The sequence below is a fragment of the Thunnus thynnus genome, chromosome 13, assembly GCF_963924715.1.
Source record: "Thunnus thynnus chromosome 13, fThuThy2.1, whole genome shotgun sequence".
Classification (NCBI taxonomy): domain Eukaryota; kingdom Metazoa; phylum Chordata; class Actinopteri; order Scombriformes; family Scombridae; genus Thunnus; species Thunnus thynnus.
Window position 1 is genome coordinate 30575848 of NC_089529.1, and position 22407 is coordinate 30598254.

General features: G+C 35.5%; 1 protein-coding gene across 1 annotated transcript in view; it reads left to right on the top strand.

Annotated features, from left to right (window-relative positions):
• The window catches only part of LOC137196163 (rap1 GTPase-activating protein 2-like), a 53389-nt gene extending 31587 nt beyond the window's left edge, over positions 1–21802 (top strand). The window contains exons 4-24 of the mRNA XM_067608994.1: positions 119–154; positions 2040–2072; positions 2237–2464; positions 4065–4168; positions 4401–4479; positions 6669–6722; positions 6807–6890; positions 7722–7822; positions 8838–8967; positions 10288–10443; positions 11148–11219; positions 11300–11386; positions 12042–12188; positions 12640–12744; positions 13613–13704; positions 14448–14552; positions 14811–14898; positions 14992–15058; positions 15212–15282; positions 17933–17970; positions 18688–21802. Coding sequence (XP_067465095.1) covers positions 119–154; positions 2040–2072; positions 2237–2464; positions 4065–4168; positions 4401–4479; positions 6669–6722; positions 6807–6890; positions 7722–7822; positions 8838–8967; positions 10288–10443; positions 11148–11219; positions 11300–11386; positions 12042–12188; positions 12640–12744; positions 13613–13704; positions 14448–14552; positions 14811–14898; positions 14992–15058; positions 15212–15282; positions 17933–17944 — 1851 coding nt within the window. The 3' untranslated portion in view covers positions 17945–17970; positions 18688–21802. The remainder of the gene's footprint in view (positions 1–118; positions 155–2039; positions 2073–2236; positions 2465–4064; positions 4169–4400; positions 4480–6668; positions 6723–6806; positions 6891–7721; positions 7823–8837; positions 8968–10287; positions 10444–11147; positions 11220–11299; positions 11387–12041; positions 12189–12639; positions 12745–13612; positions 13705–14447; positions 14553–14810; positions 14899–14991; positions 15059–15211; positions 15283–17932; positions 17971–18687) is intronic.
• The last annotated feature ends 605 nt before the right edge of the window (positions 21803–22407 follow it).

Genomic DNA, 22407 nt, shown 5'->3' on the forward strand with positions numbered 1-22407 from the left:
TAATGTCATCATTTATTTGTGCTGTTGTTTATTAATTAAATACCAGCTTTTATTTGAAAATATACATTAAAATGTTTCCTGAAACTCTTAACACATTAACGCTCATCTCTCTCTGCAGTCGGCTCATTTCTTTGACATGATGGAAAAGATGGAGGTAAGAATTGAATCTGATGTTTGTAATCTGTGTTTTTCCTGCTGTGAAACCACTCGTGTCTGAATCAACAGGCCACATTAATACGTTTGACAAGGAAAGTTTCTCTTTTCAACAGAAAACAACAGAAGCTGCATTCATTCAATATTCATGCAGCTTCGAGCAGAATAACTGTTTCTGTTGAGCTGTTTGATAAATACGCTCGCAGGAATCACACTGAAAGTAGGACTAAAGATACTCCGAGTCCTCAGAGTCAGACTGAGACTCGTTTATGAAGCACACTGACTCTCAGGAGGAAGAGGAAGACTCAGGAGAGATCACGACGTCGCTGCTTTACAACATTCAGAGCTGCAAAGTAGAAACTATGATGACGTGTTGTTGTTACATCTGTGCAGATATCATATATGTTTATACATTAATAACTTTATAAGGTTATCTATGCAAAAATATGATGCCAACATTATGAAATTATATTTAGAAATATGCTGTAAAAAATAAATGAAGCCTGTTGGTCAAATCAAACAGTAGGAAGCTTTGCAGTATGTTACATAAAGCACCTTTAACCAGAAATAAAGAAGGAAGCGAGCGGACTCTTCTTCTGTGGTTCCGACTGAAGGAAGAGCTTTAACGCTGTCGTCTCTTCCCGACCGATGCAGCAGGTGCCAGAAGCTGCTGAGATGAAGACGATCCCTCAGAGACAGAAGGCACGTCGGTCCATCTGTCCGTCCTCATGTCCATCAGCCTTTTTTTATTTCATCTCATGCTTCACATTCGTACCATCTTGTGAATCAGATCTCAGAGTTTTATTTCAGTTTGATAATAACTGTGTTTTTATCAGATTTAACAGCTTCTGAACGGAAACATGTCGAGTCTTCATACAAGTTCAAGTTCCGTCTTAAACTCTGTTAACCAGGAACTTTATTGATATTACAGAGCTGTGTTTTAGTTTTCATACAGTGACAACAGTGGAACCATAATATTTAACTCTATTATGAGCATTTTAAACCCTTAAAATATGTTAATTTGGTGACTTTTGGATGGTGATTTGTTGGTGTTAACTTTTATCTGAGAGGCGCATGAAAAGGAAACACTGGACTGTTTCATTCATACGTTCACCGCTAAAAGAAGAAAGAAAGTCATCAGTGTCTTAAAGCAGCGTTTAAGAAATAATAATAATAGTAAACTTTATTTATAAAGTGTGTTTTACATTTTTGCATTAATACATCAATGCTTTAATGATACAAAGGCCAACAGTGATTTAACCAACTAATCCAAAGTCTCAGTAAATTGATTCACTGATTTAAATCTCGTTAGAAATGCGTCCGTTTATTCTTGGCTCCATTTATGAATATAAACTGACTTTGATCTGTTTTATGAGCCACTGTGTGTCCTGAATCTTATGAACCTTTGTTAAGAGTTTGGGGGAAAGACGTTGGCGTGAGACGTTTCCGTTTACTAGCAATAAAATTAAAGAAGCTAATTTCAAATTCATTTATAAATATTCTCTCAGCAATCAGATGCAAAAACAACATAATGTGAGATGTGAGACAGCAGACGACGCTTTGGTTCATCTGTTCTGGAAGTGAAAAATTAAACATTCATTTAGTTTTCAGTCAGTTTTGGATGCAGAACTTTTACTACAGTCGGTTTTGAACGCAGAACTTTTACTTGTAACTGAGTATTTTAACATTAATGTGCAGCAGGTCTGAGTTCTTCTTCTTGTATCTGTATGTAACAGATATAAACAACAACTGTCATGTTCATCATCATCACTCATGTTGTTTATTCACCTGTATGTGTATGTGTGTGTGTGTGTATGTGTGTGTGTGTGTGTGTACATACATGTTTATTCTGTCATGTGTGTAACTGCTCTGTCTCTCTCTAACAGGACGACTACATTCCTTATCCGAGGATTCAGGAGGTGAGACCGACTTTATCTTCATGTCTGTTTCTTGTAAATGAGCTCAGATCTTCATCCTGCTCGTTTTACACACAAAGATCCAGAAATGATCAAACTCTGATGACGTTATGATGTTCAGCGATGTGGTTAAAAGCTTCACGTGTGTCTTTTACATGTGCGTGCAGGTGTTGGAGCGGGGCGGGCCGTACCCTCAGGTCATCCTACCTGAGTTTGGAGGTTACTGGATTGAAGATCCTGAGGCTCCTCCTCCTCCTGCTCCTCCTCCCTCCTCCCTGGAGATCAGGGGGGAAGAGGAGCAGGAGGAGGAGGACACGCCTGCAGGGGATTATGGGTACCATCTGGAGGAGATCAATGAGGCTGCGCGGGCATACAGGAAGCACTTCTTGGGCAGGGTGAGATTTGTCAGTCCTGCAGCATCCTGACTGTTGCTATGGTTACTTGCAGTTTAATACACCTGGATGGAGAATGAAGATTGAACTGTTGATATGATTTATGATTTTATTTATTTATGATCCTCTGAGACTGTGGCAGTTATTGATCTTTTTGGAGATATTCAGGTAACAAACTTTATTTACAACGTTTCAGTCCTCAAACCTTCATCAGGTAGAGTTTATGAAGACAAACAGCAGCTTATATTTTATTTATTTATAAGTAAGTCTTTCTATTTATAATTTATAACCAGTCTATAAACAGTTATTTAATGGTTTATAACAACAGTTTCCAACCTTTTCTTTAAGGGAACCCAAATATTATTACTGACTGTAATATTTCATATTCAGTGTTGGAAAAGTTATTTTTCAAATGTATATAATAAATAACAGATCACTAGTTACCCTGTTAAAAATTTAAGTAATGTAACTTTTAATTACTTCATCAATGTAATGGAACTTATTACATTTCATTACTCTTCTAACAAATGTTTTAAACTGGGCAATAAAGCTGAAAAGTCAAACTTTTATTAAAAAATCGTTTTTTCTAAATAACTTGAATTAAGGTTGGAATGTTTTGATTTTAAAGCACAACCACCAAAATAAATCACAAGTCTGTAGATCACAAACAACAAACTGCCTGCAGACAAACAACAAACAACAAACAGGGGAACCAATCAAAAACATCACATACGGCCAGATGACCTGAGTCTGTCTAGATGTTCCTGCAAAGCAACAGACTGAACGTTAAACATATAAGCTTATTACTGTAAAGAATATATTAGGATGTAACTGCTTTGTAATCACCAACATTTTGATTAGTAACTGTAATTTAATTACATATATTTTCTCAGTAACTGTAACAGATTACAATTACATTAACTTTATAATTTAATTTAATCATAACTCTGTTACATGTAACTAGTTATTCCTCAATGCTGTTCATATTATATAAAGCATAAAAATAACAGATAACAGCTCTTAAAAACTTAAGAACATTGTATTAACATTGTATAAAAGCTTAAAACAATTTTTTCAGTCGTAAAAGAAAAAATCTAAATAATTATAGTTTTAATATATGTTCTCTATTTGATTATGACACAGTTAATACATACAGTTCATAAAAAGAAAATACAGATAACTGTGTATTTTACTTTATTTTATGGTTTGATTTGTTTATATTTTGGCATTTTAAATCTTCCATAATTTGGTTTATTCTTGTATATTGAATTATTTGAACCCACAGTTTATTCTTTCAAGATTATTTTTGTAATAAACCTTTGTTGTTTGCAGTTGGATCAGCTGAGTTTGGGGGGTTTGTTATCATTTAAAGAGCTCATTGATTAGTTTGTACAGAAGCCGTCTGATTGGTTGTTTTTTTCCAGGTTATGTTTATGTATTTATTTGGTCTCCGTTCTGTTTGTCTGTATGAATTTTAGCTGATGAAGTCAGTACAAGTGCAGGCTTTTTTGGTTCAGGTCATCAGAAAGTAAAAGTTTCTGGTTTGAATGGATTAGAGGCACCACTTTGACCTTTGACCTCTCTCTCTCTCTCTGTCATTCAGGAGCATTTAAACTTCTCCTGCTCGGCCAGCAGTCTGGGAAACCTGCTGCTGTCTGTCAGACATGAAGAAGAGAAGGAGCAGGAGTTCCTCCATGTCATCATCAGGTACACGCCTGTGTTCACGGCTGCCATCATTATATATTTATTTATTTATTTTGACCAATAAAAGCGAAGTATACTGTATGACAATTTTAATAACTAGAATGTAAAATTATCATTTAATTATGAAACAGTAAATGCACACATAAAAAGTAATAATACAAACAATGATGTGTATTGTATTTCACATTATTTCTTTGTTTGACTCTGGTCTGAGGTTGGTCTTCTGTCCCTGCAGGTCTCGGGTGAAGAGCGTCTATCACAGACTGTCACTGGCAGAGCTGCCGGACATCCCCAGTGTACCTGAACTCGCTAAGGTACAAACACAGAAAACACAAATATAAAACATATCAGGACAACTGAAACACTTTTACCATCTAAACTCCAACAGTCTGTAAAATCAGTGGTTACCTCGTTAGGATCAGACGGAGGAGAGTCCCCACACTGAGATTTCATCCTCAGAACATTATAAATATAAAACATACATGAAGTTTCCATTTCTATAGTAGTGAGGACTATAAACTACACTCGTTTAATTCAGTCATGTCTAGAATTTCATCTTCAGTCAGTTTGTGTTCATGTCCACAGTGGAGTGTGGAATATTGATATAATACAGTGGAATATTGATATAATACAGTAGAATATAGATATAATACAGTGGAGTATAGATATAATACAGTGGAATATAGATATGATACAGTGGAATATTGATATAATACAGTGAATTATAGATATAATACAGTGGAATATTGATATAATACAGTGAATTATAGATATAATACAGTGGAGTATAGATATAATACAGTGGAGTATAGATATAATACAGTGGAATATTGATATAATACAGTGGAATATTGTTATAATACAGTGGAGTATAGATATAATACAGTGGAATATTGATATAATACAGTGAATTATAGATATAATACAGTGGAGTATAGATATAATACAGTGGAATATTGATATAATACAGTGAATTATAGATATAATACAGTGAATTATAGATATAATACAGTGAATAATAGATATAATACAGTGGAATATTGTTATAATACAGTGGAGTATAGATATAATACAGTGGAATATTGATATAATACAGTGAATTATAGATATAATACAGTGGAGTATAGATATAATACAGTGGAATATTGATATAATACAGTGAATTATAGATATAATACAGTGAATTATAGATATAATACAGTGGAATATTGATATAATACAGTGAATTATAGATATAATACAGTGAATAATAGATATAATACAGTGGAATATTGTTATAATACAGTGGAGTATAGATATAATACAGTGGAATATTGTTATAATACAGTGGAGTATAGATATAATACAGTGGAATATTGATATAATACAGTGGAATATTGTTATTATACAGTGGAGTATAGATATAATACAGTGGAATATTGATATAATACAGTGAATTATAGATATAATACAGTGGAGTATAGATATAATACAGTGGAATATTGATATAATACAGTGGAGTATAGATATAATACAGTGAATTATAGATATAATACAGTGGAGTATAGATATAATACAGTTGAATATTGATATAATACAGTGGAATATTGTTATAATACAGTGGAGTATAGATATAATACAGTGGAATATTGATATAATACAGTGGAATATTGTTATTATAAAGTGGAGTATAGATATAATACAGTGAATTATAGATATAATACAGTGGAGTATAGATATAATACAGTGGAATATTGATATAATACAGTGGAATATTGTTATAATACAGTGGAGTATAGATATAATACAGTGGAATATTGATATAATACAGTGGAATATTGATATAATACAGTGGAATATAGATATAATACAGTGGAATATTGATATAATACAGTGGAATATTGTTATTATACAGTTGAGTATAGATATAATACAGTGGAATATTGTTATTATACAGTGGAGTACAGATATAATACAGTGGAGTATTGATATAATACAGTGGAATATTGTTATTATACAGTGGAGTACAGATATAATACAGTGGAGTATTGATATAATACAGTGAATTATAGATATAATACAGTGGAATATTGTTATTATACAGTGGAGTATAGATATAATACAGTGGAATATTGATATAATACAGTGGAATATTGATATAATACAGTGGAATATTGTTATTATACAGTGGAGTATAGATATAATACAGTGGAATATTGTTATTATACAGTGGAGTACAGATATAATACAGTGGAGTATTGATATAATACAGTGGAATATTGTTATTATACAGTGGAGTACAGATATAATACAGTGGAGTATTGATATAATACAGTGGAATATTGTTATTATACAGGTCAGAGATCATTCACTAGATAATAGATCCAAACATTGAAGTCAACATAACACCTCCTTCTCTGTGCTGCTCTGACACTCTCACTTTACAGTTGTTTATTTCCTTATAAATTCAAACATCTTTCCAATAATTTTGTGTTTTTTTGTGTGTGTGTCCGTCATCCTGAAGCTGCTGTGTGATGAAGCAGCAGGTCTACGTTTCAGTCCCGTCCTCTACCCGAAGGTGAGCTTCAGTTGTTCTACTGACAGTCAGAAGAGTTCATGTGTTTTTGTTTTTATCAAACCCTGCGTGTGTTTCTGTCTTCAGGCGTCTCAGCTGATCGTAAACTACGACGAGCACGAGGTGAACAACACCTTCAAGTTTGGAGTCATTTACCAGCGATTTGGACAGGTACCAACTGACTCTTTACACCTTTTAGTCCATCAATGACTCTTTGCAATCAACTTTTGTCAGAGTGCACAAATACAGCCTCAAGCAAGAGGAGGCACATCCCAGTGATTTACAGGAGTCACATTCACTGATTTTCTTAGAATTTTCTCTGAAATACAAATGAAACTGTCGAGATCAGAGTCGTACGAGACATGAACAGACAGAAAAACACTCGTCTGTCCTGAAATCATAAAGTCTTTGTCTGAATGAATGCACAGTTTAAATATAAGACAGAAATCAATTAAAATAAAATATAGAACTGATACTTTGTGCAGGTTTCTGTCCAACATGATGTTGTGTTGCGGTTGACAGTGTAACATCACCTATTGCAGGCTGTAATATTCTCCTCTAATATCTCTGACTGTCACATGACGCCTCTCGTATTAGTCACTGAGCGCTTTGCTTTAGAAAGATGTTTTTTAGCATCTAACTTCTGCAAACTGACGCTCGCTCTGAATAAACATCCAAGTCACTTTTACGTAAAAGTCTCGAGTCTATCAACACTTTGACACAAGTCTGAACTGAATGCTGTCAGGTGAACATAAAAACCACAGCAGCACAAGGCTGAAGGTTGCTTCAGGAAACTTAACGAACGTTCAGCTCCTCATGAACAGGTGACGTTCATCAGGCTGAAACTAGAGATTTACAAAGAGTTTGTGACGTCAGGAGAGTTTGTGGAAACTGGAAAAAGTCAGAAAGGTTCAGACCCGTGTGGATGGTTGTGGCTTAAGTGACGTGAGCGAGTTCTGATCGTATGTTGTGAGTCTGATTGTGTGGTCACCTGTCCGTCAGGTGTCTGAGGAGGAGCTGTTCAGGAACAACGAGGAGACGTCGGCCTTCACAGAGTTTCTGCAGCTGCTGGGAGACACGGTGGAGCTGCAGGACTTCAAAGGGTGAGAAAACTGTGAACATGTAGATTTTTATACTGTAATTCTGTCATGTTGGAAGGAGAGTGACCAGGCCTTCATGTCTCTGTCCACATATTCAGCCTGTTTAATGTTGATGTCTCATTTAGGATTGTATGGATGCAAGTCCAAAAGCTAGTCTTCAGAGAAATTCTTTCACTGGATGAAATGGGATTATTACTCACATTTGGAGTATTAGGGCCACTTTTAGAAAATAATAATAATCTGAGAAGTTATGTAATAATATATCAAGAATAAAGTAATGATTTAATAGGTTATTTCAAGAGTCAAATGTCAGTTATGTTCTGCTTACAGGTTACCTCAGTATTTCCTAAGGTAATGCTTTATTTTACAGGTCCTTTAATTTTATACTAATTTCCAGGTAATTGGCAGGTATGTAACAGTTATGTTATGTATTCAGTGTGGTGCAATTTTGTACAAAATATAAGAAAAAACAGAAAAACATGTTAAGTTGGTTTAGTTGGTCATTATATTTGGTTTTATAGTTGTTAATTTACAAGAATTCTTAATAAATTAGACCATTGATAATTCTGTAACTGACAGAAAATACAAAGTAGCTGCTGTGCATTTCTTTGAAAGGTTTATCATTTGGTAATATAGGAGAAATTTGCTCACTATAGAGTTTTTAAGTAAAAACCTAATATGCTGATGTAGCTACACTCTGAATACCTGCAAATTACTCAGAAATTTTCCAGTAATTAGTATAAAATTAAAGGACCTGTAAAATAAAATGTTACCTTTCCTGAGAGTCTATTGGCTGTAACTTAATTAACGACAGGATTTCTTTATCTTTTTAGGGATGCAAATCATTTTTCTAAACTACTGTCAGTGTAAGATGAATATGATCTGTTAGAGTGGTACAAACCTCCACTGTTGACTTCTCTGAAGTACATCCAGCAGGGAGGAAGGAACTCTCCAGAAACACAGTCAGTGCTGACAGAGAGATAAAGGCAGGATCTGACTGTCCCCCCTCCCTCTGCAGGTTTCGGGGGGGTCTGGATGTGTCCCACGGTCAGACCGGCTCTCAGTCCGTCTACACCGTCCACAGACAGCAGGAGATCATGTTCCACGTCTCCACCAAACTGCCCTTCACTGAGGGAGACACACAGCAGGTAGACGCCACAACATCTGAATCTGAATCTGAGACCCGGTTTACTCCTGCGCTAACATGTGATCTGTAAACACCTGTTAATGGTGTAATCGCATTGTGATTGGATCTCAGGGTGTAAATGCAATCTGTACAGTGTGACCACATTCATGAGAAGAAAATAGTCCCAGTAAGTTGAAAGGTCACATAGCTCTGCCTCTTGCTGCCAACTAAAGCACACATGCAAAAACTACTAAGTAGCAGCAGCAGTTGTCTTCCGTCGCAAAAAAGTGATGTGGAAATGAATGATGTCCATTCGTGGCAGCAGTTTCCTGACCGGGAACTCGCCATGTTTGTTGATAAGTCCACCAGCTCTGCTCAGCTGATTTGCATATTGAGATTTGATCACAAAGGGGGCACAGCTGAGAGAACAAGAACACATTTTAATACCAGGTGTAAATGCAAAGACGCATGGATCAGATATCAGTGCACATTTTTAATTCAACCTTTACTTCAGGCGAGATTCCCTTAATATGGAAAGCAGCTCAGGTGGTGACATCTGTGACCTGAACAGCTATCGGCCTAAATCCAAACGGTCCTGTCTGTCCAAACTCTGAATCATTAGTCAACTCACAACTATGTGGTTTACTGGAGAACAATAATGTTCTTCAGCCTCAGCAGTTCAATAACTGCTGCAGCTGCTGTTATCATCGACATTATTGACCCACCTGATAAAAAGCAACACTGTTTGAGGCTTTTTATACTGTTGAACACAACATTTTGTTAAATAAGCTGCTTTCTGTGGGTTTTGATGCTTCTGCTTACAGCTGGTTCACATCATATCTCTCTGGTAGAGTTCAAACTGTTGTTGCTGATGGTTTCAAATCAGGCCCCCAAACTGTTGATAAAGGTGTCCCTCAAGGATCAATATTAGTCCCCCTGCTATTTACTCTAAACATAAAGAACATTATTCAAACCATATTCTCAGAAGAATCAACCCAGAATCTACAAAAACAACAAAAGGAAACTGTTACATAGTCGACTTGTCTCCCTCTAATCACAGGAAAATGGTTGTTTCCAGTTTTAATGCATTAAAACGTGAAAGCTTGCTTTTAATGTCAGAGACGAGTTTGTAACCTGTTCAGACACAATAACTTAGCATGTAAAGATATTCTGTGACAACAAAACAACACAAGACACCGTATTATGACATTATGACACAACTCAACATGACACAGTTCTGTCATTTTTTCACCCCGCACACACAAATCAAATGCAAGAAACAGCGAATACAAACCAAGAAAACCCAACTCACCACAGTTTAACGTTCCCATTCCTCTTTCAGCTCCAGAGGAAACGCCACATAGGAAATGACATCGTAGCGGTGGTGTTCCAGGAAGAGGCCACGCCTTTTGTCCCAGACATGATCGCCTCCAACTTCCTCCACGCCTTCGTCCTGGTGCAGGTGGAGGAGCCGTGCTCTGACAACACCTGCTACAAGGTACAACAGAGACAAACACATTTCACTCACTGTTTTACATGTTTTCCAACTTTCATATAATATCTAATAAATTTACTGTGACTTTGGAGCTTTTCAAAATACATATTCTGCTGCAAAATTTTGAGTAATCTAAATATACAAGTACAATGTGGGTCAGATGCAGTTTTGTTTCATTTTACAGACTGCGTACGAGTGTCTCTTTGGTTTGTCTGTGATGTGATTAAACAGAAAGACACTGCGACACGTAATTAAAGAATGCCACCAGTATCACATTTCGCCTGCTTTTAGCACCATTAGGTGTCATTAAACGCACCGTCCAGATAGCGTTCATTAACACTTGACGCCAGCGCTTCTGCAACCAGGTGTTACAACCTCAGACTGTGGTACTGAGGAACAATAACTATTATTGTGAACAAACTGAATCGTTTCTGTTTTATTGAAAAAGAGAGATACAAACAGTGTTTCATGTCTGCTGATGAAGACTTCTTCATATGTATGACACAAATTGGAAAACAGGCTCAGTGGTTATTACAAAACATGTAGAAATCAATACAACTAAGGCCTGTTTGGAAGTCTATAACAATTTGATGATAAAAATACATTACATGCACTAAAATATTGAGAAATCAGTCATGTTGTTCTGTTTCTATAGTTTATATCAGTGTTATGATTATGATCAGTGTTATCACTGTTTTGATTGACAGGTGTCTGTTACAGCACGAGAAGACGTACCTCTGTTTCGCCCGCCCCTCCCCAATCCAGCCGTCTTCAAGAAGGTGAGAAAAAAAGAAGGTTTGACTCAGTTTGTAGAATATAATACAGAATATGGTGGCATAACCTGCTGTCTTCTCTCCAGGGTCCAGAGTTCAGGGAGTTTCTTCTTACTAAACTCATCAACGCAGAGCTGGCCTGCTACAAGAGCGACCGCTTCGCCCGGCTGGAGGTAAAAGCGAAGTAAAAAAATACTCCAAAAGTCAAATATTCAGTGAGCCATGAGCTGTTGTTGGGTCAAGTCAAAGTAGGTCTACTATTTGAGAACCCAGTCGACCATGAACTGCAACGTCTCCACCAGGGACCTTTTGTTGCATGTCAATAAATCAATTAACTTTATTTGTATGGAACCTTTCATACAGGGTTGTTCAATTTAAAATTAGATAATAAAACCAATAAAATAGATTAAAAACAGTAAAATATACAAAAGACAAATTAAAAGCTAGGCTAGACAGGAAGGTTTTAAGTTTCAAGATATGCTCTCAAATCCTCGGGCAGGAAGTTCCAACAGTTTGGAGCATAAAGACTAAAAGCTACCTCACCAAATGTTTTTGTCCTTAAACAACTAAAAGACTTGTGCCAGTAATTCACCATCTCTCTCCCCCGTAATGTCTTATCACCTCTCTACTGTTGACGGGCTAATAAAGGCATGAATAAATATCCTCCAGAAATAAAATCAAAATACTCTTCTAACCAATCCAGTGTCATCTACCTCTACTCTGCTCATCTGTGGTGTTCCACAGGGCTCTATTATAGAGCCATTATTGTTTTCTAGTATATGCTGCTCCTGGATTTTTTGTGGATTTGTTTTTTGTGAATGTGTACAGGAGCGTACCCGGGCCGCCCTGCTGGACAGCCTCCATGATGAGCTGCAGAGACGCTCCCAGAGCATGCTGGGATTGTCCTCAGGTCTAGAGGAAGAGGGGCGGGCCGAGAACGGCCACGCCCATGGAGGTCTGCTGGAGTCCATCAAGGTGTGTGTTTCTGTTTTACTTCTGTCATCCTTCTTCTTGTATTCCTTCTTTTCTTTATTTTTCTTTCTTCTTATTTTTCCTCCTTCAGATTTCTTTAAGAGTGTGAAATATTTGTAAAATTATATGACATTATATTACATTTTATATGACTGTATTATTTTGAATGTCCATTATTGAGTGAGAAAGTTCATTCTTGACCTTGGAAATCCGAAGTCCAAGTTCACTTATTGCATATTTTGGGCCTTTCAAATACATTTCATGGTTTTCCTCCATGTGTGCTTAGTTACTTATTACTTCATGTTACCTGAGTGTGGAACTTTGGTCACATGATACAGAAGGTTTTATATGGGGGGGTTCTGGACAGTGCAGGTAACTGGACCTTGAGTTACATTTTTTGATTGTCTTTTTCACTTCCCTCCTTCATCCTTCTCTGTCTTTCTGTGTCTTTCAGAGGGCGATGCGAGGGCGGAGCGTCTCCATGGAGACCATGTCGAGGGGTGGGGCTAGTCTGCCCACCAGTCTGAGTGGGGGGGGTCTGGCACACATCAGTGCTGAGGTGAGCGGAGGTCAAAGGTCACTGAACCTTTATTTGTAATTTAGCCTTTATTCAACAAGGTAAGTTAGATCTGAAGACCGGACCAAGGCAGCATAACAAAACAATACAACATCAAGAAGAGATAAACAATACTGGAAACAAACAGATAACAATACTAAACCTAATGTAAGAACGTTAGTTATAGTTATGTTAGTTATAGTTTAAAAAATTCTGTCAGAGACATCAACTCATCAATATGAATTCTCTCTGCAGACAGTTTCAAGTGTCTGCAGCAGAAACATTTTCTATCCAAAGATTTCTATTCTCTATGTAATGAGTTTGCTGGGATATGACAGGAACGACTTTATAAATAACTTACTTTATAGATAAAGAAAAAATATTGGTTAGAATTCTACAATTCTTTACAGATGATTTTGGTGATTTGGTGGCAGAAACTAGACGTCTTTGAAATAAAACCTTCAGTCACAGTTTTGACAGTTTCACAAGTTTTCAACATGTTGCTTAAAAAAGACATTAATCAAACCAAATACCAAGATATATAAGTAAGAACTTATATTGTCTTCCTCTGGGTTATAACAATGTCCACAATGTCTATAGGCTTCATCCTAGCATTATAAAACAGCAACATAGTTCTCTCTGTGTTCTCTATTCTCAAGCAGAGAAGATCCACTGTTATATAAAAGCACATCGTCTGCATAACAACACATACGGTTAACTTTGATTTTTGAAAGAAGCAGAGCTTGTTTGTCTGTTTTTTTGCTATTTTTCCTTTTCATTTATTGCTTCTTGCTTCTAGTCTTGATTCCAATTATGGTTAGTTTAGTATTTTGTGTTTGGTAACTGGAGTATTTTGTGTGTTTGATGTCAGTGTACTGTGAAATCTCCGGTGAAGAGACGTTCAGGTCTGTTTCCTCGACTGCTGAGTGTCGACAGTCAAACAGACAAACACAACCACAGAAGGTAACTCCTCACTTTCAACTTCAACTTTAAGTTGTACATCACCTGAAGCTGCACACTTTACAAGTTAAAAAGATGAGACCAGACATGAGATTTCACATGTATGAAGTGTGACGACTCTGGCAGCTGCGTTTTGGACCAAATGTAGACTTTTTGTTGCCGTCACGAGTCGATCAGAGAAAAGCACATTGCAGGAGTTGATTCTGGATGTTATAAAAGCATGTGCAATGGGCTGTATTTTGACTAAGTTGTGCAGGTTAAAAGAGGCAGTTCTTGTGATATATATGATATGTGATTCAAATCTGAGGGAGGGATCAAAGATTATTCCCAAATTCTTGACTGTGTGGCTCTGAGAAATTGTGCAGTCATCCAGATTATTGGCAACAGATCTACAGTGTGTGAAGTTATTGCACATCCAGTGATGAACTTCTGACAAACACTTCTCTAGTTTCACAAGCTGGGAGGAATTACTGTCTGTTACAGGAAGTTAGATTTATGTTGTATTTTAAAGGGCTGCTGGTACACACAGAAGAATACAGAACAATATTGTAATAAACAACATACAACATGTAAATAAAGGAGCTTTGGAGCTGTCGCAAAGTGTATTTCCAATTTTTTTAATGGAACTAGACTAGCGGTTTCCCCCTGTTTCCAGTCTTTATGCTAAGCTAGGCTAAACACAAAGACTTCAGTAAATGTTGGACTGTTTCTGTAACTCTTTGTTCTTTATATTCTGGATGTTTCAGTCTCCTCAGTGAGCAGAGAAGCTTCGACAGCTGCCACCCGACACTGGAGGTGAGGTCAGAGCTGCCGTCCAATCCCAGCTCTCCAGAGGCAGGACAACGAGACAGGTGTGTATCACTGCTTTCTTTATTTATTTATTAATTTACCAGCAGGTTCATAATTATAATAGTATAGATTATTCACAGTGAAAGTCTGAACAAATGACTAAATTAAACAAAGGAAACACAAATCCAGAAAATGAGGAATATGAGAGAATCAGGAACAATATCAGCCGCGTACATTCTGTTCATCACACAGACAGCAGGACAATGAATCTGTGTGTTTGCTGCGACACAAAAAAACATCAAAGTATTTTTTATTTGCAGGATTCATGTGAAGAAGGAGAGCAGTAAGATTTCCAGATCAACATCCAGCAGCTGCAGCTTCAGCATCCCTGCTGACGACACTCACCTGGTGAGAGAGACAACATCGCAGACACACGATCAAAGTGTTTGACAGACAAACAACATCCTGTCTCTCTCTCCCTCTCTCTCTGTCTGTCTGTAGCTCGCCCAGGCTGCGACGGCAGAGGGTCAAAGTTCAAGTCCACTCCTCGTCTGTCGGAGCCCCACAGGTTCAGTACAACATCCTGCTGCATCCACACAAAACTGAAATGTTGATAACTTATCATTTGTAATAAATAAACATACTCCGTGTTGATGGTTGTTTTGCACGTCTCGTATATTCACAGCTGGATGTTTGTTCTTTTTTATGCCTCCACTTTCAGAGATGAAAAATAAAAACTCTCCCAGATCCAACCTCAAGTTTCGTTTTGACAAGCTGAGCCACTCTGCTGCAGTAAGTGTATATATATATACATATATATATATAGCAGGGCATTATATTGAAAAGTGCTCCTAATGTTTTGACCCTCTCATGTATATTAATGAGTTGGACAAAATATCAGGAACACTTTTCAATATAATGCACTCCAGTACACCAACACCTCCCACTACGACCTCAATAATAAACATAAATAGAATTATTTAACGTCAACAAAAACTGAAAATGTAGAAGCTTCATAAAAGTAGAATTTATGGCAGAGCTGTTATTGGATTGCATTAGACTGCACAGGTGTTCCTAATAAAGTGCTCGGTCAGTGTATGTGTGTGTTAAATAATAAAATAAAAAAATCTTTTACATTTTCCGACCACTGAATGTGAACTGCGACTGTGTTTACACACAGGCATCAATCAGTCAATCAAACTATATTTGTACAGCACAAAACAATAATAATAATAATAATAAATTCACCCAAAGAACTTTACACACAGTAAACCAACCAGAAAACACTTAACAGCAGCGTCACGTCTCAGACATTGAACATCACACACGTCAGTACAGTTCAACGCTGACTGACTAATAATGACAACAACAAATAATAATGATAATAATAATAATAATGAGTACAAATAATAATAATAATAATAATAATAATAATAATAATAATAATAATGAGTACAAATAATAATAATAATGAGTACAAATAATAATAATAATAAGTACAAATAATAATAATAATAATAATAATAATAATAATAATAAGTACAAACAATAATAATAATAATGAGTACAAATAATAATAATAATAATAATAATAATAATAATAAGTACAAATAATAATAATAATAATAAGTACAAATAATATAATAATAAGTACAAATAATAATAATAATAAGTACAAACAATAATAATAATAATGAGTACAAATAATAATAATAATGAGTACAAATAATAATAATAATAAGTACAAATAATAATAATAATAATAATAATAATAATAAGTACAAACAATAATAATAATAATGAGTACAAATAATAATAATAATAAGTACAAACAATAATAATAATAATAATGAGTACAAATAATAATAATAATGAGTACAAATAATAATAATAATAAGTACAAATAATAATAATAATAATAATAAGTACAAATAATAATAATAATAATAATAAGTACAAATAATAATAATAATAATAATAATAATAAGTACAAATAATAATAATAATAAGTACAAACAATAATAATAATGAGTACAAATAATAATAATAATAAGTACAAATAATAATAATAATAAGTACAAACAATAATAATAATAATAATAAGTACAAACAATAATAATAATAATAAGTACAAACAATAATAATAATAATGAGTACAAATAATAATAATAATAAGTACAAACAATAATAATAATGAGTACAAATAATGATAATAATAATAATAAGTACAAATAATAATAATAATAATAATAATAATAATAATAATAAGTACAAATAATAATAATAATAATAAGTACAAATAATAATAATAATAATAAGTACAAATAATATAATAATAAGTACAAATAATAATAATAATAAGTACAAACAATAATAATAATGAGTACAAATAATAATAATAATGAGTACAAATAATAATAATAATAAGTACAAATAATAATAATAATAAGTACAAACAATAATAATAATAATGAGTACAAATAATAATAATAATAAGTACAAATAATAATAATAATAATGAGTACAAATAGTTCGTTCATTCAACAAATAACGTGTGAGTGAGTCAGGAAGAGTCATTTATCTGTGAAGGAAGAATTTTATATTTTCATCAGCTTCATGTTTTTTTGCTCAAACAGAGTAAATCTTTGAAGTCAAGTTTCCGTCCAAACGTAGCTCAAATTTTAATCGAATTTCCAAAGACAGAATGAAACGATGTCATTAAAAGAGCAGCATGTGGAAAACATGATGGAAATATGATGTTTCTGTTAGTTTCATGTATTGATGTGAGGAAGGTTACAGTCTCCTCATCATCATCGCTCCACACAGATCTGATGTTTTCAGCTCTTCAGTCACATGATTCATGTACGTCTTTTCAGTTATTTTCATTATCAATTAATCTGCCGATTATTTTCTTGATTAATCATTTTGTTTATAAAATGTCAGAAAAACACGCGTTATAATTTAAAAGGTGACGTCTTTAAACGTCTCATATTGTCTGAACAACAGTCCAGAACACAAAGATATTCAGTTTACTGTCATGTTCAGTGTGTCAAAGAAAATCATCAAATCATCACATTTGAGAAGCTAAATCCAGATTTTGACAATTTTGCTTTAAAAAATTACTAAAACAATTCTTTGATTATTAAAATAGTTGCTGATTAATTTCCTGTCGTTCAATATTCAATAAGTCTGTTTCCACCAACTTTACTCCTCAGCTGAGCGTAAAAGCATTTTTGCAATATTTCAACTTTTTTCCCGCTCAGGCTCTTTTTATGAGCAAATTAAAAACATAAATAAAAACAGGAAACTGATCACAGTGATTAAGATGAAATGAACTGAAGCTGTCGGACTTGCTGGTCTTTCTTATATCTTAGTGAGAAGTGTTGAGATGTTTCTGTGCGTTTCAAGAGTAAATGTTTAAATCGTTTCTCTCCGTCTTCAGCAGGGACATTAAACTGTGACGACAGCAGACGCTCGCAGGTGTGTATCATGTTTGTCGTAGTTAGAACTTTGATTTTAAGAGGTTTTCCTCGCTGTAATCATTCCTCCTGTTCATACTGGATATTAAAAGATCCTTCAAATGTGCTTTCAATGGAAGTGATGGAGGCCAAAATCCACAGTGTGTCCACACAGTCATTTTAAAGTCTGTGTGAAGCTTCTATTCAGCTTCATCAGTCTGAGTTAGTCATATCAAGTGGATATCTGACACATTTACAGTCTTTTTAGCATCAAATTCCCTCTTTGTGTTTCCTCGGACAGTGTTTCCCTGTTGAGCTGCAGGTGGAAGTATAGTAACAAAAAGAGGGACTTTGGCACTAAAAAGACTGTAACGTTGAAAGATATCTACTTGATTTGACTCATTTGGACGCTGAAGCTTCATATTAGCTTCAGATAAACTTTAAATACATTTTGTCCTCCATCACTTCCATTGTAAGGTCATTATGAAGGGATCTTCTAATGGTCAGTATGAACAGGAGGAATGATTACAGCAAGAAAAACAGGTTTAATGTTCATTTAGACTCCTGACTGTTGCTTTAAGAGTGAGCGTGTCCTTTAAATTATTACATTTACCACTAAATTCACATTATGTTTGCAACTTTCTGTTCATTTGAGCTCCTGACTGCTGCTTTAAGACACACTTGAAAAACTGTGAACTCGTCCTTTAATCTTTTTATTGTCTTTGTTCACTTTTTCTAGAACAACAACAAGAGGACGATGAGACAAACACATCAGCCTCCACACAGAGGAAGAGGAGGACGATGATCAGACACACACACACACACACACACACACACACACACACACACACAGAGGATTAAAAGGGAAAACACTTCGACATTCCATTAAAACTTAAATGATGCAGCTGCATCTTTTCTGCTCAGAACAAATCAGGCCAGCAGGACTGTGCGTGTCAACACACAAACACACACACACACTAAAGGTACGGTCACGTTGCACGGCCCTGAAAAGGACGTGATTAGTAAGTATTGATCAGATCGATCACAGACTTTGTAGCTTTGTAAAAACAACCTGAATTCCTGCTTCGCTCTGTTCGTTATAACTGCGGCCACTAGACGGCGCCGTCGCTGCAGCAGCAACACTTCTGTTTATATGATACAGATACAGTCTCACATTTCAAACACTTCTCTCATTATTACGAGTATTTTTTACCTTTCTAACGAGAAAATGAGCTCGTCTTTATGTGAATAAGCATCTTGTTATAATGACAAAAATGATCTCATTGTAACAAGAAGGTTTTCATGTTCTATCGAGAAACTGAGTAAATATTTTAAAAAGTACCAATTCAACAGTTTTAAAAAATGCATTACAAGTAAAAATCCTGCATTCAGAATCCTACTTTAGACTTTAGATTTTAGATTTTAGATTGAAAAAAGTACAAGAAGCTCAACAGTGTAGTTAAGTGCAGTAAATCTTCAGACTTCAGTAGAAACATGCTGCAGACGGACGTGTTAATGTGATCGAACCTTTAAAACTCATCCGTCTCTAAAAATGTCTCTAATTATTCTCCACAGATCATCTGCTGCAGTGAAACTGTGTTTTAAAGGATCATTCTGCTGATTTTCTGTGCGAGAAATACGGAGAATCACCAGATTGATCCTTTAATGTTAAATCTAATCAGATTCTGAGCTGAACTACAGTCTGATGTTCACTGAAAACTGGTTTTTTTTCCATCCATTCTTAACTGAAATGTAGAATATACTTTTTAAAATAACAATATTTATTCCTTGTCAGCTGATACAAGCCTGAGATTACAGTTAATAAAGCAACACTTGTATTGATCCGGTTCATGAATTCTTCCAGTTTCTCTGTTTAATACTTTCTGCTTCCGTCAGGTTTGCAGTGAACATTCGCTGTGACGTCGCTCTGATCTGTTAAACGCTGAAAACATTTAAATATCGACACCACAACAAACTTGTTCAATCAACTGTTTGTTGTTTTCATCACAGCTGTGAGACGACCGTAGACGGTATATAAATATGGACGTAGTTACCGTGACGACACTCGTTGGTTTCTGAAGAGCGGTTTTGAAGCTCAAAGTGAGCCGCTCCGGCCGTCGCCATCTTGGCAGTGCGTGACGCTGCCTAACTACCAGCCAATCAAAAATGGGCAAAGAGGCGGGCCGAATGGCTGAAACAAGCCACCTAGCGGCTGGCGGACCTGTCACTCAAAGCAGCCATGTCCTTCATTATGCAGAACTTTACGGCTTAATAAAATTTAAACGGCTGAGTTATAAAAAAATTCACCCCCCGTACAGTTGTCATGAAAGAGGAAATTAGCTACAGAGACCAAAACCGTTGTTTGTACCAGACTGTAAACATGTTTATTTCTGCTGTAAAGTTGGGCATTTTAACATGGGGGTCTATGGGGATTGACTCGCTTTTGGAGCCTCAAGTGGTCGTTCAAGGAACTGCAGTTTTTGGCTTCATTTTACAGCCCCGGAGGTTGCTGCTTGGAGACGATGCAACAACAGATATTTTTACATACATGAACAGATCAGATGTTCTGTTATGAATGGGCCTGTCACCATGACAACCAGAGCTGCAACTACTCTGATAATCGATCAATCGTTTCAGTCACGTTCTTTCATCTCAGATCCTCAGATGTGATGATTTGCTGGGTTTTTTTTGTCTTTTATGACAATAAAGTAAATATTTTAAAGTTTTGGACTGTTGGTCAGTATCATTTTAACACCATTTTTAATTATCTGATTTGATTAATCGATTAGTTGAATGAAAAAAAATTGATCTGCAAATATTTTGATTTCTTTGTCATAAGTGACAGTAAATTGAATATCTGAAGGTTTTTGGACTCTGAAACATTGTTAACGCAACTTTTTCCATATTTATCAGCATTTCATTGACTAAACGATCCATCGATTGATTGAGAAAATAATCTGCAGATGAATCAATAATAAAAATTATTATTATCTGGTTGTTAGATTCGACTCAGCTGTGATGAAAACGACACACTGTGTTAACTGTGTGAAACAGTTAAAGCTGCAAAAAGAAGAAGCTTAACTGCCGTTTGATGCAAAAACCAACCGAAAACTGATGGAAAATGTTGTATATTTTGCACTAAAATGACACAAAGCTCTGTGGATGTTATATATATGTTATATATATGTTATATATATGTATGAATATCAGATCTGTACAGTCTGAACCAGGCACTAACAGAACTGTAAACGTCTTGATTGCACTGAAAGCACAAAGTCTTTCTTCTCTTCTCGCTCTGATTTCAGGTGTAAAATATTTTAATTTTGAAGGTGGATGATGAGAGAAAGATGTAGCATAAATACAGAGATGTCAATGTTTGCTTATATTCTGTTTTACTGCATCATGACGGAAACTGAGACTTCTGTGATCCTGAAACTCTGATGTTATAAAGTTTCTGCAGGACGACACTTTAGTTTTTAGTTTGACTGAAACAATCAGAGCTGCTGATGTTTTACTGAACTATAAAAAATAAAGTTTGGGTCAATACAGCAGCAACACAAAGCTTGTTATAATCTTCTCTTTTTAAACTTAAACATCAGAGTTTGTTATTGATTGTTAATAACTTGTGTATCTGAAACTCATCTGCACATCGTTTTGTACAAGAAACAAGACGTTTGTGACAATTTTTAGCTAAATCCTGATATGTGTAACACTGGGTTGTTGTTTTGCTGCTACATTGACCCAAACTGGGTCAAATTGTAAGCTGGTGATACTTATTGTGCACGAGTGGAAGCACAACAGATATTAAACATTTCAAACTTCACAGTTCAAAAACACTGTATTACAAATTATTCCCAACATGTGAGTTCACCTGAAGACCCTGCAGGACGGGAAGAAAAGAAATAGACTGAAAAAAATTTAATTTGTGAATAAATATGTAAAACAAAACAAAACATGCAAAGATTTTTTTTAAAAAACTGCTCTTGATTTCTTCAGTTTTGTCTTTGAGTTTGTCAAACAGTCTGGTCATCTCATCGTTTAAAGGCGGGAAAACATAAATAGCCCTAACCCTAACGCCCTAACCCTAACGCCCTAACCCTAACGCCCTAACCCTAACCCTAACACCCTAACCCTAACACCCTAACCCTAACGCCCTAACCCTAACACCCTAACCCTAACGCCCTAACCCTAACACCCTAACCCTAACCCTAACGCCCTAACCCTAACCCTAACACCCTAACCCTAACACCCTAACCCTAACACCCTAACCCTAACCCTAACACCCTAACCCTAACCCTAACACCCTAACCCTAACACCCTAACCCTAACACCCTAACCCTAACCCTAACACCCTAACCCTAACACCCTAACCCTAACACCCTAACCCTAACGCCATAACCCTAACACCCTAACCCTAACCCTAACACCCTAACCCTAACGCCCTTACCCTAACACCCTA